This window comes from Erpetoichthys calabaricus, chromosome 11 (assembly GCF_900747795.2).
Source record: "Erpetoichthys calabaricus chromosome 11, fErpCal1.3, whole genome shotgun sequence".
NCBI lineage: Eukaryota > Metazoa > Chordata > Cladistia > Polypteriformes > Polypteridae > Erpetoichthys > Erpetoichthys calabaricus.
In genome coordinates, this window is record NC_041404.2 from 122,499,206 (window position 1) to 122,514,545 (window position 15,340).

Genomic DNA, 15,340 nt, shown 5'->3' on the forward strand with positions numbered 1-15,340 from the left:
TAAATTCTATCCAATCCGTTTGACCTATGTTCTTCAAACATATTATTGGAGTAAATAATATGCTTTTACTAATGAGACATTAAACTTGGCTGGTGATACCATATTGTCATAGATCTGAGAGGCATTCCATTATATTTTCTTTTATGTCTCTCAAAAATATTTTATTTGATGTTTGAGATTTGTTTTCCAGTACAATGTTGTGTGTACGGAGCAACCTGGAATAGAGTAGCTGTCTGTCACACAGCATATTTACACTCAAACAAGACCAATTCAGCGTCAGAAATCTAACTAATCTGCACGTTCACACAGATGTGGGTAGAACTCCACAGAGATAATAACCGGTCTGGGATTTGAGCTGTGAGGAAGCAGTATTAACCATAAAATCCATCCACTTTCAATGTGGACAATTTGTTTTATTGTGTGTCACCAGAAAATAAGGTTTTTCCTGAAGCCAGAAACCACTTTTTTATGAAAAGAGATGTGGGAATCTGAAACAAGCTACTGACATATGTAATTGAAGCAGAAACCTTCACAACCTTTAAGAAGTATTTGGATGAGATATTGAATTAGCTTAGTTATTAGCTAAACAAACAAACCTGATGAACTGAATGGTTTCCTCTCATTTGTCAAATTTCTTATGTCATTTACAGTGTAGCCATATAAAGGTCGTGCATCAAGAAAACACATTTAAATAAGCTTCTAAAACTTAAACACAAAACAAATTTTAAATCAAAATACCACAAGCTAAAACAAGCCAAAGATCAATGGTTTTACTCAGCATACTAATATTTTAAGTATGAATTTGAAATTGAAGCCTTTGGGAAATATAAACAAGCTGCTTACAAGGAACCTGCCTGACACTGCTCATTCAACTGGATCAGTGTTATGATCTGAGCATCATGTTAAATATATGGAAGACAATGTGGTGTAGTGTTTAAGGCTTTGCACTTCAAACCTTGAGGTTGTGGGTTCAGACCCCACTACTAACAACTTCTGATCATAAGGAAGTCACTTGAGCTGCCTGCACTCTAAATGGAAAACCAAAAGAAACATAACCAATTGTATCATAAATGTTAAGGCCACCTTGGATAATGGCATCAGCCAAAAAAGTAAATGCTGTGTTGAAGGAGTTTTGCAAATCAATGATATTTCATAAATTATTAAAATAAGCTGTTCAGTGCTTTGTACAGCTTCTATAATGAGTATTTGTGATGCATTCAGTTTTTTTTTTTAAGTTTGCATATGCAAGGATTCACTTTCATGAATTCAGCTGTTCATGTTTTATATTGGTTTCCTCCGGGCGCTCCGGTTTCCTCCCACATTCCAAAGACATGCAGGTTAGGTGGATTGGCGATTCTAAAATTGGCCCTAGTGTGTGCTTGGTGTGTGGGTGTGTTTGTGTGTGTCCTGCGGTGGGTTGGCACCCTGCCCAGGATTGTTTCCTGCCTTGTGCCCTGTGTTGGCTGGGATTGGCTCCAGCAGACCCCCGTGACCCTGTGTTCGGATTCAGCGGGTTGGAAAATGGATGGATGGATGTTTTATATTGTCAAGAATATCAAGCATTGATGCTTCATATGAAAAGTGTTACATGTGTGCTACACATATTAGTGCCTTTATGAGCTTGTGTAATGAATTTCATGTAATATAATCACAACTGATTTTGCTGGGACTTGTCTGGTGTGTTTTTTAAATTGTTAGACTGGTACATTTTATTTTAACTCTTTGAATAAATGAAGCTACTTAAAAACATCTGAATTGTAAATCATATCCTCGAGAACACTCATGGAAATTATGGAATGTCAGACACATGCAGTCCAGGGAGCACCTTGGGAATCTAAGTGCAACAGTATGATGGGAAAGAATTGTGGAGCTAATGGCACTTCTCTTTACTTTCCTAGAACAGAGAAAGGAAGTCAGGAGGAACCGTGACATCACTTACACCACCTCATCAAGAGTTCTGTCTCTCCAGCTTCAGCTGGTACCTAAGACCCTCACACACTGGAAGATGCCATTCATTAAACAACCAGCATCCAGGCACAAGGCATCTATATCTTTAGAAGCACGTTTGTTAGGCTGAGAAATCGGCTAATCTGAAAACACACTATTTTTGTTTGTTTTCATTTGTTCCAATCGCATGATTAAATGGTGCTCTGTCATAAATCTCTACCATTTCATCTTTCTTCTCTTGTTGTATCTTTACAGGAAAATACACTCATTCGTTAACTTATCAATGAGAATAAGAGACTAAGAGAGAGAGAATAAGATATTTTGAGTATGAGTGTGACAGAATACCATATCCACTTACTTGTTTTTTTTATAATTATTTTAGCAAAATATCTTACTAGTATCTGTTTTATTTATATATTCAGTACTGTGCAAAGGTCTTAGGTCACCCAAGAAAATTATTTTTAATGCTAGTTATCTGGGCACTTAATGTTTGCTCTTGGAAACACTACATAACAGTAGAATATTAACAAGAATTTCTTGAGTCAATGTTTTGTGTGGCCTTTCTTAGAGGGCAAAATTGTAGTAAAGCACTTTGGTACACGACTCTATTATTTTCCACGCAGTGGTGCATTTTGGGCAGGTGTTGAGTATTTTTCTCCAAGGTGCAAGGAGGAGATGATTAGACAGTTGTTAGGTCCATCCAGTCCTCTAATAAATCTAAGAGTGGGGCTATAGAGGAAATACCAGAGGTGACAACAACTCCTGGCTGTCAGAATCAGCTCAAGCCATTGGGGGAACATGTGTCACTATGTTCATATTTCATGTCTCTTTTGTTAATTTTTGATTTGTTAATTTATGTAATAAATGTTCACTCTTTATTCTTGGTTTTGACTATATTTCTATGTAGCCTATATTTTTAGGAGAGGATCTCAAGAGGTTGGCCTACCTACTAATCACCACCAGGAACTGCCCATAACACTATAAATTGTAGGGCCTTCCATAATTCCTGGTGGCTCATTTCAAATAAGCTAGGGAGGGGAGTGTTTACTTGTGCTTTGCTTTGTTTTGTACTTATTATGATTTCCTGAATTATTGAACCTGTGCACTGTTTATGACTTTGCCTTGGGATCCTAAGTTGGGACTGTGTTTGCTGTGGATTGCCTTGCCTTCTCAGGCAATTTTTTTTGTACTCTAAGGAGCTTCTTCTGCTACAGAGCATACATCTTTTATTTTCTAGAGATCCTTCAAGGCCCCTTTTGTTTCTAGTTGGGATTTTAACAGTAACCTGCTTCACCCAAGAGGGCAATTTAAGGAAGTATTTATGGGACTTATGTGCTTTTGAGACTCCCAGATTACGATATCATGTTGTTCCTTTGAATGGACAAGCATAAGAGGAACTGGAGTGGAAACCTGGCTTTTAACTGTAAAGGATGACCCAGGGGTTCATGGATACTAGGGGCTACTAGAGGGAATTCTAGACTAGTGACTGTGGAGCAACACAGGTAGGCATTTAAACACAGGTAGGCATTTAAAGCTGCTTTACTAATGGTGTTTCAGTGTGTACAGACCAAGGAGTTAAGCTGAGGACAAGCACACAACTGGAGTAAAAGGGACAGAGAGGGAGAAAGCGAGATAGTGTTATAATAGGTGAGTTCACTAGAACTGTTGTAACATTGGTGGATAGACAGTGTCACACATGCACATTATGAGATTGTGTTGGAGGCACACAAAGAACATAAAATGGGGGACGAGTTTATTGAGTGACCTCACTTCCAACATGCTTCAGAAGTCTTGCCTCTTCCGGTCCCAAACATATAAAAGAACAGAACCAATCGAAAGTCAGTGTTCATTATCAACCCGCAACTGTCAGAGGCACATTAGCCTACAGAAGCTTCTACTGGAAGCCTTAACACTAAACTGTTCACTCTGACCTCTTTTTGTTTGTGCTATTAAACAGGGTTCTTGGAAAAGACCCCAAACCTTTTACTTTATATTGTCTATTATTCTCATAACAGACAAGAACATATAATACCTGTATAGTTATGCCCATAGAGGCTACAGGTTATTTATTGGTTTGTTACTTTGTTTCCTTCTTCTGTTCATCCCCCCACTATAATTAATAATCGAAATGAAATCTCTGTTTTTATATATCTTGGCCTCTCACCACATTTAAAAGAACCTGTCAAGTGCTACACTGGCTTTGTGTAAAATGTTGGCATTGGCTTGTAAATTATTTGAGATAAAAGATCTACATTTATTCTGGCTAGTTTCAGCTAGATTACTTATCTATATGTCACTGATGATGAGCTTCATTTCCGCTTCTTCGCACAGCTTCTAGGAAGTGACTCACCACTAGCACAAAATATCAATATTAAAGATATATGCATTCAATTGACTAATAAAATAAAACAGCAGCACCACCAAAAGGTAACAACCTTAAACATAAGTCTCCTTGTCCATTTTGGGAATAAAAGATAAGTAAAATATATTTATAAAAATACAGTATATTTTAAGAAGAGGTGGCATGGTGCCAAAGTTAACGTTGCTTCATAGCTCCAAGGACCTGAGTTTGATTTTCCAGCAACTCCAATTTCTTCCATTCTGACAATGCAAGGAAGAGTATTTTGGGTTTGCTAATTATAATTACTCAAATACTGGAACAATATGATATGATGAAAAAGCACACATGGTTCAGGCACATCTTATATGCCTTGATTATGTCTACTAACTAATTGTGGGAATCTAAAATTTCAAAATGGGACATATCTTCTTCATGACCTTTGACCCTTCTAGAAATAAAACTCATCTTAAAGAAAAAAAAAACACACAAATTATGAAAATATAAGACCACGAAACAAACTTTAAAATCCTTGGCAGCGGATAACCTTCAAAACCTAGTGCTGAATCATTTCTGGCATCAGGAGTAAAAAGACCCATTAATGTAATTTTAAACTATTAGCAAAAAACTGTAAAATGCCCTTTGCCATTGAGAAGAATTACAGGCCGCACAAATTCCACATTGCAAATCTACTTTTGCTTTGCACATATCAAGGAGTTCATTTTTAACTTCCAGATGAAACAAACTTAGAAAATGGAACATTCTTCAATAAAACAAGGCTGATATTGTATGTGAAAATGCATGGAAGCTCATCCAGTATTTCAGATGTTTACTGAGCTCTTAACTGGATACATGAGGCACAAGGTGGGTAATGAAGTAAACTTAAAGGCATCTTTAAAAAATCAAGGTTTGACTTCCTTCATTTACAATATTACTGAAAAATACCTTTTACCGACACAATTTCATTTTCAAATGTTGATGACATATACAAAACTTACACATAGCAGCAGGTTTTAAAAAGGTGTATATAGATACATAAAGGACTTTAAAGAGGTTCATGTGGGCATGAAACACTCTTTTACAGATACAAAACAGTGATATATAAAAATATAAGAAAGAAAAACTACAGCTCAGGTCTGAAGAGAGAGAATGAGAGGAGAGAAAAATACAGTTCATGCCTGAAACGTGAATAAAAATTATATTAAAATAATGCAAAATAAATATCATGAAAACCTTGGGAAAATGGAAAATATAAATGGGAAATATAATATTTTGGTCAGAGGGAAGGGGTATACAATGAACAAATTAAACATGAATCATCTTGCTGTTTCAGGCAGTTTTAAGTAAACTGTTTTACATTATCTTTGTGATGATCAAAGCTTTCCTCAAATTTTTGCCATTGGGTAATTCATCAAGAGTGTGGGTGTGGAGGCTGTGAATGCATTTCCAGCAGTAAGAAAAATCTCAGAAAAAGACATAGGGCTTGAAAATAAGCAAGAACAACTTCAGAAGCTGCACTGGAAACCTCCTGCCCAGATTACAGAACAATCTAAGTGGGGCTAAATGTCAGGGTGGAGACATAAAGTCAAAGTGAAAAAAATAAGGATGTCTGAGTGTTCTAGCTCTAATTTTTTTGCCAAAAGTAATTAGACCAAAGGACATAAATGTTCCGAAGTTATCCCCATTATAATACCTTTTAACTCCTGCATGGCCCAAAATTCTTTTATTCTTTCCTTGATGTTGCAACTGTCATCTCGAAGCTCTTTTTGCCATTGTCTTAACTCCTGCACTTCTGGGTCACAACGTACCTACACAGAAATATAAATGTTATAAAAAGAGACTTTTATCCCTCCATCTATTTATTTTCAGATCACTTTTGCTTTTGTATAATGTCACAGAAAACTAGGGCCTAATCCAGCAGTAATGGGTGTGTTTAAGGAGACTCATTTACTGTACTATTTTATAAAAAACACGAAAACAGACACATCGGTGACTACTTCCATCCAATGTGGAAACACATAGGTAAGTCATATCAAATAAAATATTTGCATAACATTTATACTACTTTGCTTGTTACAGTATTTTTAGGTAATAGCACACATACAGTAAGTGTCAATGAGGAAGAACATTACATGTTGATTTTTGATTGCCACTGCATTTTTTTTCAATCAATTCCATACATTAATTCTATGATCATTAGGATGCCTTTGAAAATACCAAGGGGGCACACTGGGCTTTGATGTTGACAGACATCTCGAGGGCAATTGATTCTAATATTGTTTTTTCTTTTTTTTTTTTTTTTTCTTTGAGTAACATTACGTTGACTGGCACCTCTGCAAACAACACTCTATAAAGGAGTGTACTCTGCAGTTAACTGGTGCTATGTGTAAGGTGGCTTCCACCTCTTGCATAATGTTGCCCAAATTTCTTCTTGTAACCATGTATTTAAATGCATGGCCTTAGAAAACGAATGAATGAATGGTTACATGTTTGTTATTTTTCCACAGTCAATCTTAGAAACAAGCAGAAGGTCGTTAATTGGTTAAATTACTTTTAAGACTATACATAGTACTACAACAGATAGCAATTATCTTGTTGAACAGATCGTTACTCTTTTTGCAGATTTAAGATGGCTAAAATGAAAAATATAAGCTTTATTAAAAGTATCATTAGAACACCAGCAAGTTTAAACAACACACACATTCACATTAACAAAAACAACAAAGGAACTACTGGAATGTGCAAAATAAATCCGTGCTAATTATTCATTAAAAAGGATAAAACTTTAGTATCCAAGCATTTACTTTAAAACTCATGTTCCAAAACATTCTTCTTTTTTGGTGTGACTTATATTTTATTTCAAACAGCAGGAAGTATAATTTAATGCATTTTCTAACTTGTCATCAAAAAGAAAAAAAAATGCATTTCTATTTTTCAGTTCAGTTTGAACAAGACCACCCCTGCTGGTGTTCAAAAAAATTCTGGTCTGTTAACTCAATATGGGTTTAGGGAAATGAATTCAAGCAGTGTCCTATATGAATAGAAAGATCTGTGCAGCAAACAGATGGGACGAGAGTGAAAAGCTAAGTGTGCTTTGTCAAAGAAAGGATGTGTGTATATCACCCATTTCTGACATAACCTTGCTTCTATACTTCAGAGAAAATTCACCTAAATTATTGAAACAATGTTGCTTTGTAGCTCTTCCTTAATGGACTCCTGTCACTTGTGAGGCATCTTGCATTGGCATCTGCTTTTTACCAAGGTATTCAGGTTTACCTCTTACAGACATGCAAATCTGGTTGGTTGGTAACTCTAAATCATTGCAGTAGGAGTTTGCCCTCTGACTGCCTGGTCCCCATTCAGGGCTGGTTTCAGACTAGCTGCTGATCTTACTGGAAGCATCTACACCATGACCCTTTATTGAAGTTGAAGAATAAGGAACAAGAACAATTAATACTTTTTATTTAATGTGAAGCTGTGCAGAGAAGAGCAACCACGTGCATCCCAAGACATGTCATACTCTGATGGACTCAAAAAATTAAACGTGTTGAGCAGAGCAGGACATAATCCAGGTATTTAAAATCCTCAAAAGCATTGATAGAGTAGATCAAGCAACATTGTTTCAGCTTAAGGGTGAATCACATACTCAAGGACATCAGTGGATATTAAAGGGAAGTGCATTTAAAACTGAAAGAGTTGTGGAACTCCAGAACAAACTGCCAATGCAAGTTGATGAAGCAGAAACCTTGACAACCTTTAAGAAGAATCTGGATGAGATATTGGGAAAGCTTAGCTATTAGCTAAACAAACAGGCCTGATGGACTGAATGGCCTCCTCTTGTTTGTCAAATTTCTTATGTTTCTTATGTGTGTAGCCAGAGACGAAAACAATCAATAACCAATCTATATGTCACTGTGATCTGTGAATGCCAGCAGCACATGAAATGACTGCTTCAGCATTTGGTTGATCTAATTTTTTGGGGGGTTTTCAGCTTTGCATCTGTTACTGGATTCTTGGGAATATGGATTTCTAGCTTTTGCTTAAAGATATTATTTTTGGATTTTGGATTGGTCTTGTTGCCTTTCAAGTTTGTCCTTTAGGAAAACATTTCTGTTTCCGTTTATTCTATATTACTGCCTTTGCTTTCTTTTGTGAATTTTTTGATTTCTTAATAAATCTCTAAACATTAAGGAAACTTTGTTTTGTTTGTTATAGGCCAGAGGTTCCTATGGTTTTCCTCTCTCCCTTTGTGGATATATTTTGACTGTAAAACCTTTACTACACCATTGGCCCTATGCAGGCTGTAATCCTGCAACTTGAATTAGGGGCTAGGCTGCTGTAGATTGCCGAGGACTACACTTCTGGCTCAGAACTGTATGGGAGTGCAGGTCTAACTTTCATTTTTCAGACACTCCTCCATTTTGAACTTTGTTAGTCAGAAAATAATAACACTTCGTGTGTCCTACCCTTAAAAGATCATTTATTTTCCTGTCTACCTTTTACTGCTTGTAGTGTCCACTGCCCTAGTAACGTCACTATGCTTTGCTTATGCCTACTATTTTGGTTGCCTGTATAAAAAAGTCCAACACCTTGAGATGGCTGGCTCTTCTTCTTATGATGATTTTATTTACTATTTATTTTTGAATAAATTGTCTTCTGATTTGTTTCTAATTAAAGTTTACATAATTTTACATGGTATAGAAGTAAATGTTTTACTCTGTAATTGTTATGGTCCATTTGCCCCATAGATTTCAGCTTCATTAGCCTTAAACACATCAATCCATATTAATTTAATATGGTGGCGTTGATTAATTATTTCAAATGTGCATTATGTTAAGTTTCTATGTCTTAGTTTTCTTTGTTGTCTGTCCCGCTTCTTACTATTTTGCAACTGGGTGACTGCCCCAGATGTATAAAAAATGAAAAGTTTCAAATAAAAAATGAAAAGTTTCAAATCAGTTTTTGTGTTTTTGTATTTGATCTCTGATTGCATTCTGTTTCTGTTTGGTGCTTATGATTTTTGGATTTACTGGCTCTCACCATTCTTTTTTTCTTTTAAGGTACTAATTTCCGGTTTGTTATTTCTTGGTTTTGTTTATTTAAAACCAGTTTTTGCACTTCTTTCCTAGATTGCCTTTTTGTAATTCCTTTTCTTGAATATATCTTTAAGCATTGAAGGTAATTTGATTTGTTTATTTGGACCAGTTAGTTTATATTTTTCTTCTCCCCTTACTTGAATATTTTTATACCTTTTGGTATTTAAAGTGTAAGAAACGGCCGGCAGCTCAACCCGGCCAGCACACCCCTGAGATGGAAGGACAGGGGAAGGCAGCTTTTGTAGGACACTGCCTCCCGCAGGGCATCTTGGGACTTGGAGTTCGGTTGCTCAGCCCTGTTGGGTACTGTGGGTGCCGCCAGGAGGAGCTGTGAGAGGACCGGAGGAGTCATGCCTAATCCATAGCCTGGAAGTACTACCAAGTCACGTTGACGGGAGCCCTGAAGTACTTCTGGGCTGATTAAACAACTTTACTTTTCCATTTGACTCAGAAGTGCTAGCAAGTCACATGTAAGAGTAGAAGCACTTCTGGGTTGAGAACTATATAAAGGACTGCTGAAGATCCAGCAAGTGAGCCAGAGTCGGGAGGAGTAGGACAGAGCTTGCTGGGAGGTGTGGAGGAGAATATTATATTGATTTATTGTTGGTTTATTTGTGTATTGTGGCTGTAGTGCTTAAAAGGCACTTTGAAGAAGAAAAAATAGTTAAAAGATCTTCTTCGTGCTTTTACCCTGTGTCTGTGTATCTGTCTGTTGGGTTTAAGGGACAACAGCGACCCCTAGCGTTCTTACAAAAGGCATTATTCCCTGGCATACAGGGAGGCAGTCAATGGGCTTGGTTGAACATGGGATGCACTAACGCCTTTTCTCTCTCCCCTCCAGATCCTGTGAACAGAAGCCTGCCTAACTCCACCTCTACTTCCAGAACCTACCATACCACTGACCTCATTTCCGGTTCCAAACCCTTGGACACACCCATTCGTCCTCAGCAGCTATGAAAGCAGCAACGTTTCTCTCATTAGTCAGTCCCGTCTTGGACAAAGTCTGAAGTGACTATTTGGCTACATTGTGATTCACTTATTCTTAGGATTTCGAATATACGAGGTGGAACCCAAAACCTTTCCTGTCTCTTTTGTCTTTTTACAACCCATTTCAGATCTGTGCAGGATAGAATCCTGCCATTTCAGCTGGGAACAGTCTGCCTGAGGTGAGGTCAGTCCATGGAGCACAGACCTAACAAAAGCACAGGTCTGGCTTTTTGGTAGGCTTTAAAGCCTGCTCACCTTTTTTAGCTTTATTGTGACAGGAATCGCGACAATTGCATGCATATGACTGGATATCTGACATATGGATTATTCAATAAGAATAATTTGACATTTTGTTAATGGCTATTTTGCTATTGTTTATTGTTTGTTCAGCATTGGTCCCCATAGAAGGCTATTCTTTTCCATAAAAGCATGAGCAAGGTAAATAGGAAGCTGCCTGCATTAAACACTACATTAAAGCAAGTTGTTGCAGACTCACCTTTAGGGTTGTCTTTCTGCACCTCCTGAGACTATTAGGGACTCTAGCACCATGTGTTATATCTGGTTTTGTTTCATTGCTTTAGAAACACTCACAAACATACATATACATGAAAATTTTATAAAAAAATATAAAACTTTGTTACATGTTTTTAATAATGATTACATCTTGCCTGAAGAAGGGGCCTGAGTTGCCTCGAAAGCTTGCATATTGTAATCTTTTTAGTTAGCCAATAAAAGGTGTCATTTTGCTTGACTTTTTGCTATGTTTTTAATAAGAAATGTATAGAGATCAGTTGTTGCTTTGGAATGACTTGCCTTTTCACATCAGGTCTTCATCCTCAATCTAGGTTTTTAAAAGTTGTCTTAAGACCTACTTGTTTTCTACTGCCTTTCACTATGTATAATGGGATTGTGGTGGATGTTATAATTGGTTGTTTTATTAATCTGCTTCTGCATGATTGTTTGCATTGTGTTTACTTCAATGCTTCTTTGTATAGCACTTTAGCGCAACCTCTGTTGTTTTATATGTGCTTTTATAAATAAATAATCTAATAATCTCCTTTTTAGTCATGAGATCTGGATATGGACTGAAAGAACGAGATTGTGAGTATAAGGGGCTAAAATGAGGTTCCAGCACAAAACCTCAGAATTACTTAGCTCAGTATCCATGACAGGGGAAGGAGCTCAACAATAAGGCAGAATCTCAAAAAGAACTACAGTACTACTTTTCTGGATAAATAGGAGCCAGTTGAGGTAATCTGAACATTTAGTTAAAATTCTTCCTGGTCACCTACCAGGACAGGAGTAAAAGGCATGGCCCAGAGGGAGATGGATCAGGACATGTTGGTAGGGATATATCTCCCAGATGGCCCGGGTACATCTATGAATTCTCACAGGACGTTTTAGAAGAAGTTGCTATTGTGACCCTCATCAGGATGAGTGAAATAAAAATAATGATGATACATTTTTGGAGAATGAAAGTATTTATGTTATAAAACATTTTGATGTTCAGTAATAAAATCTAATTTCTGTGTATACACAGGAAGTTATGTTAAAAACACACATTTTCCATGTGGTACAATTAAATGTTTGAAACGTTTAATGAAAATGTCTTGTGGAAAATATGCAAACAGGATTTACACCAGCCATGTGCAGTTTCTTTATCTACATGAATATACACTCCTAATCTCAATTATAATCATTTTACAAAGCTGAAAAGTGGACACCTTATTCTGCTGACAGGCTAATCTACAAAATGCAGGCTGCACACTGTGCTGAAAGTCTGTTTGTGAATGAGGTGTCCACATTATTTTATCTCTAGTGTGGGCTCCTATAGTAAAACCTTTGCCTTTTTATCTGTACACAAGACAGAAAAGAGTATGCAGGACAGCATCACTGTCTTGATACCCATAATAGCTTTATTTCACATAGATAAAATAGGACTCCTTGGCTGTGGTGGTCAGTGAAAATACCTGTAAGTCATTTATCTTTGTTTGAAGTCATAGTAGAAGAAGAAAAAACACAATTTATTTCTTGTATTGCCCAAAATCACACAATGCCTCAATGGTCTTTAATAGGCCCTGTTTTTGACAGTACCCCAAGAATCAATCTAAGTCAAGAAAAGAAAATTAAGAAGTACTAAAGATACCAAAAATTATATGAGTTATATACCGTGCATCCGGAAAGTATTCACAGTGCATCACTTTTTCCACATTTTGTTATGTTACAGCCTTATTCCAAAATGGATTAAATTCATTTTTTTCCTCAGAATTCTACACATAACACCCCATAATGACAACGTGAAAAAAGTTTACTTTAGGTTTTTGCAAATTTATTAAAAATAAAAAAACTGAGAAACCACATGTACATAAGTATTCACAGCCTTTGCTCAATACTTTGTCGATGCACCTTTGGCAGCAATTACAGCCTCAAGTCTTTTTGAATATTATGCCACGAGCTTGGCACACCTATCCTTGGCCAGTTTCGCCCATTCCTCTTTGCAGCACCTCTCAAGCTCCATCAGGTTTAATGGGAAGCGTTGGTGCATAGCCATTTTAAGATCTCTCCAGAGATGTTCAATCGGATTCAAGTCTGGGCTCTGGCTGGGCCACTCAAGGACATTCACAGAGTTGTCCTGAAGCCACTCCTTTGATATCTTGGCTGTGTGCTTAGGGTTGTTGTCCTGCTGAAAGATGAACCGTCACCCCAGTCTGAGGTCAAGAGCGCCCTGGAGCAGGTTTTCATCCAGGATGTCTCTGTACATTGCTGCAGTCATCTTTCCCTTTATCCTGACTAGTCTCCCAGTCCCTGCTGCTGAAAAACATCCCCACAGCATGATGCTGCCACCACCATGCTTCACTGTAGGGATGGTATTGGCCTAGTGATGAGCGGTGCCTGGTTTCCTCCAAACGTGACACTTGGCATTCACACCAAATAAGGAGTGGCTTCCGTCTGGCCACTCTACCATACAGGCATGATTGGTGGATTACTGCAGAGATGGTTGTCCTCCTGGAAGGTTCTCCTCTCTCCACAGAGGATCTCTGGAGCTCTGACAGAGTGACCATCGGGTTCTTGGTCACCTCCCTGACTAAGGCCCTTCTTCTCCGATCGCTCAGTTTAGATGGCCGGCCAGCTCTAGGAAGAGTCCTGGTGGTTTCGAATTTCTTCCACTTATGGATGATGGAGGCCACTGTGCTCATTGGGACCTTCAAAGCAGCAGAAATGTTTCTGTAACCTTCCCCAGAGTTGTGCTTCGAGATAATCCTGTCTCTGAGGTCTACAGACAATTCCTTTGACTTCATGCTTGGTTTGTGCTCTGACATGAACTGTCATCTGTGGGACCTTATATAGACAGGTGTGTGCCTTTCCAAATCATGTCCAATCAACTGAATTTACCACAGGTGGACTCCAATTAAGCTGCAGAAACATCTCAAGGATGATCAGGGGAAACAGGATACACCTGAGCTCAATTTTGAGCTTCATGGCAAAGGCTGTGAATACTTGTGTACATGTGCTTCTCAATTTTTTTATTTTTAATAAATTTGCAAAAATCTCAAGTAAACTTTTTTCACGTTGTCATTATGGGGTGTTGTGTGTAGAATTCTGAGGAAAAAAATGAATTTAATCCATTTTGGAATAAGGCTGTAACATAACAAAATGTGGAAAAAGTGATGCGCTGTGAATACTGTACTTTCCAGATGCACTGTATACTGTTACATGCATGGTGTACAATTTAATTCTTACTTGCATATCAGACCAACATGTTAATACATAACCACTCTCTGGCACCATGGTATTATGAATATATTAAAATACACAACTTCATTTTAATCAATGGAAACATAATTCAGTGTCTATGCATATACTTGGAATATGAGATTTTAGGATTACCTACATTAACTGGCCGGAATATCATTAGATAGATAGATAGATAGATAGATACTAAGAAGAAAGAACGCACTGGTGAGCGCAGTAATGTCAAAGGGACTGGTAGGCCAAGGATGACTTCCACTGCTGATGACGGAAGAAGACATACTATGGCAGCGTTTCTCAACTCTTAAGTATTTGCGACCCGAGTTTTCATAACAGTTTTAATCGCGTCCCCCTAACGTTTTTTTTGAAAGGAGCCCACTAATACCAATTTGTTCTTTTTAATTAATGATATATCATAAATGCATATTTTATTATACCCACTTAATTTTTATTGACATTTATCTAACTCTATGTTTATTTTTCTACTATCAGAGTGTAGTTTAAGTTAATTTGTTTTGGTTTCAATAGATGTATTGTTCATATTTTCGATTCTTGTTTTCTTTTTTTCACATCTTCGCGCCCCCCTTTTTGTTACTTCGTGCCCCCCTAGGGCAAAGAAAAAGCCCCAAACACCTGTCTGACAGATAAGAAACAGTCTTCAGGAGAAAATTTGGATGTGTCAGAGACTACAAGAAGACTTCATGAACAGAAATACAGGCCACGGTGCAAGACACAAGCCACAACTTAGCCACAAAAACAGGATGGCCAGATTATAGTTTGTGAAAAAAAGTACTTAAAAGAGTCTGCAGAATATTCTGGAAAAATGTCTTGTAGACAGATGAGACAAAGATGGATCTGTATCAGAGTGATGGCAAGAGTGAATTGTGGAGATGAAAATGACCTGCCTAAGATGCAAAGCATAACACCTCATCTGTTAAACATGGTGGTGAGGGTGTCATTGCTTGGGCATGTATGGCTGACACAGGTAGTGGCACAGTTATCTTCACTGATGATGGAACAGCTGAGAGCAGGTGCACAATGAATTCTGAAGTGTACAGAAACATCTTATCTGCTTGAGTTCCAGTAAATGCCTCCAGACTCATTGGACAGCACTTCATCCTACACGATAATAATCCCAAATATACAGCTAAGGTAACACAGGAGTTTTTGAAAGCTAAAAATTCTGGAATATCCAAGCAAATCACCCGATTTAAATCCAACT

General features: G+C 37.5%; 1 protein-coding gene across 18 annotated transcripts in view; it reads right to left on the minus strand.

Moving 5' to 3' along the window:
- Window positions 1-15,340, minus strand: part of iqck (IQ motif containing K) — an 80,601-nt gene that overhangs the window by 16,778 nt on the left and 48,483 nt on the right. For all 18 annotated transcript variants that reach the window (XM_051934098.1, XM_051934099.1, XM_051934095.1 and 15 more), the window contains one exon: window positions 5,979-6,093. In XM_051934098.1, coding sequence (XP_051790058.1) covers window positions 5,979-6,093 — 115 coding nt within the window. The remainder of the gene's footprint in view (window positions 1-5,978; window positions 6,094-15,340) is intronic.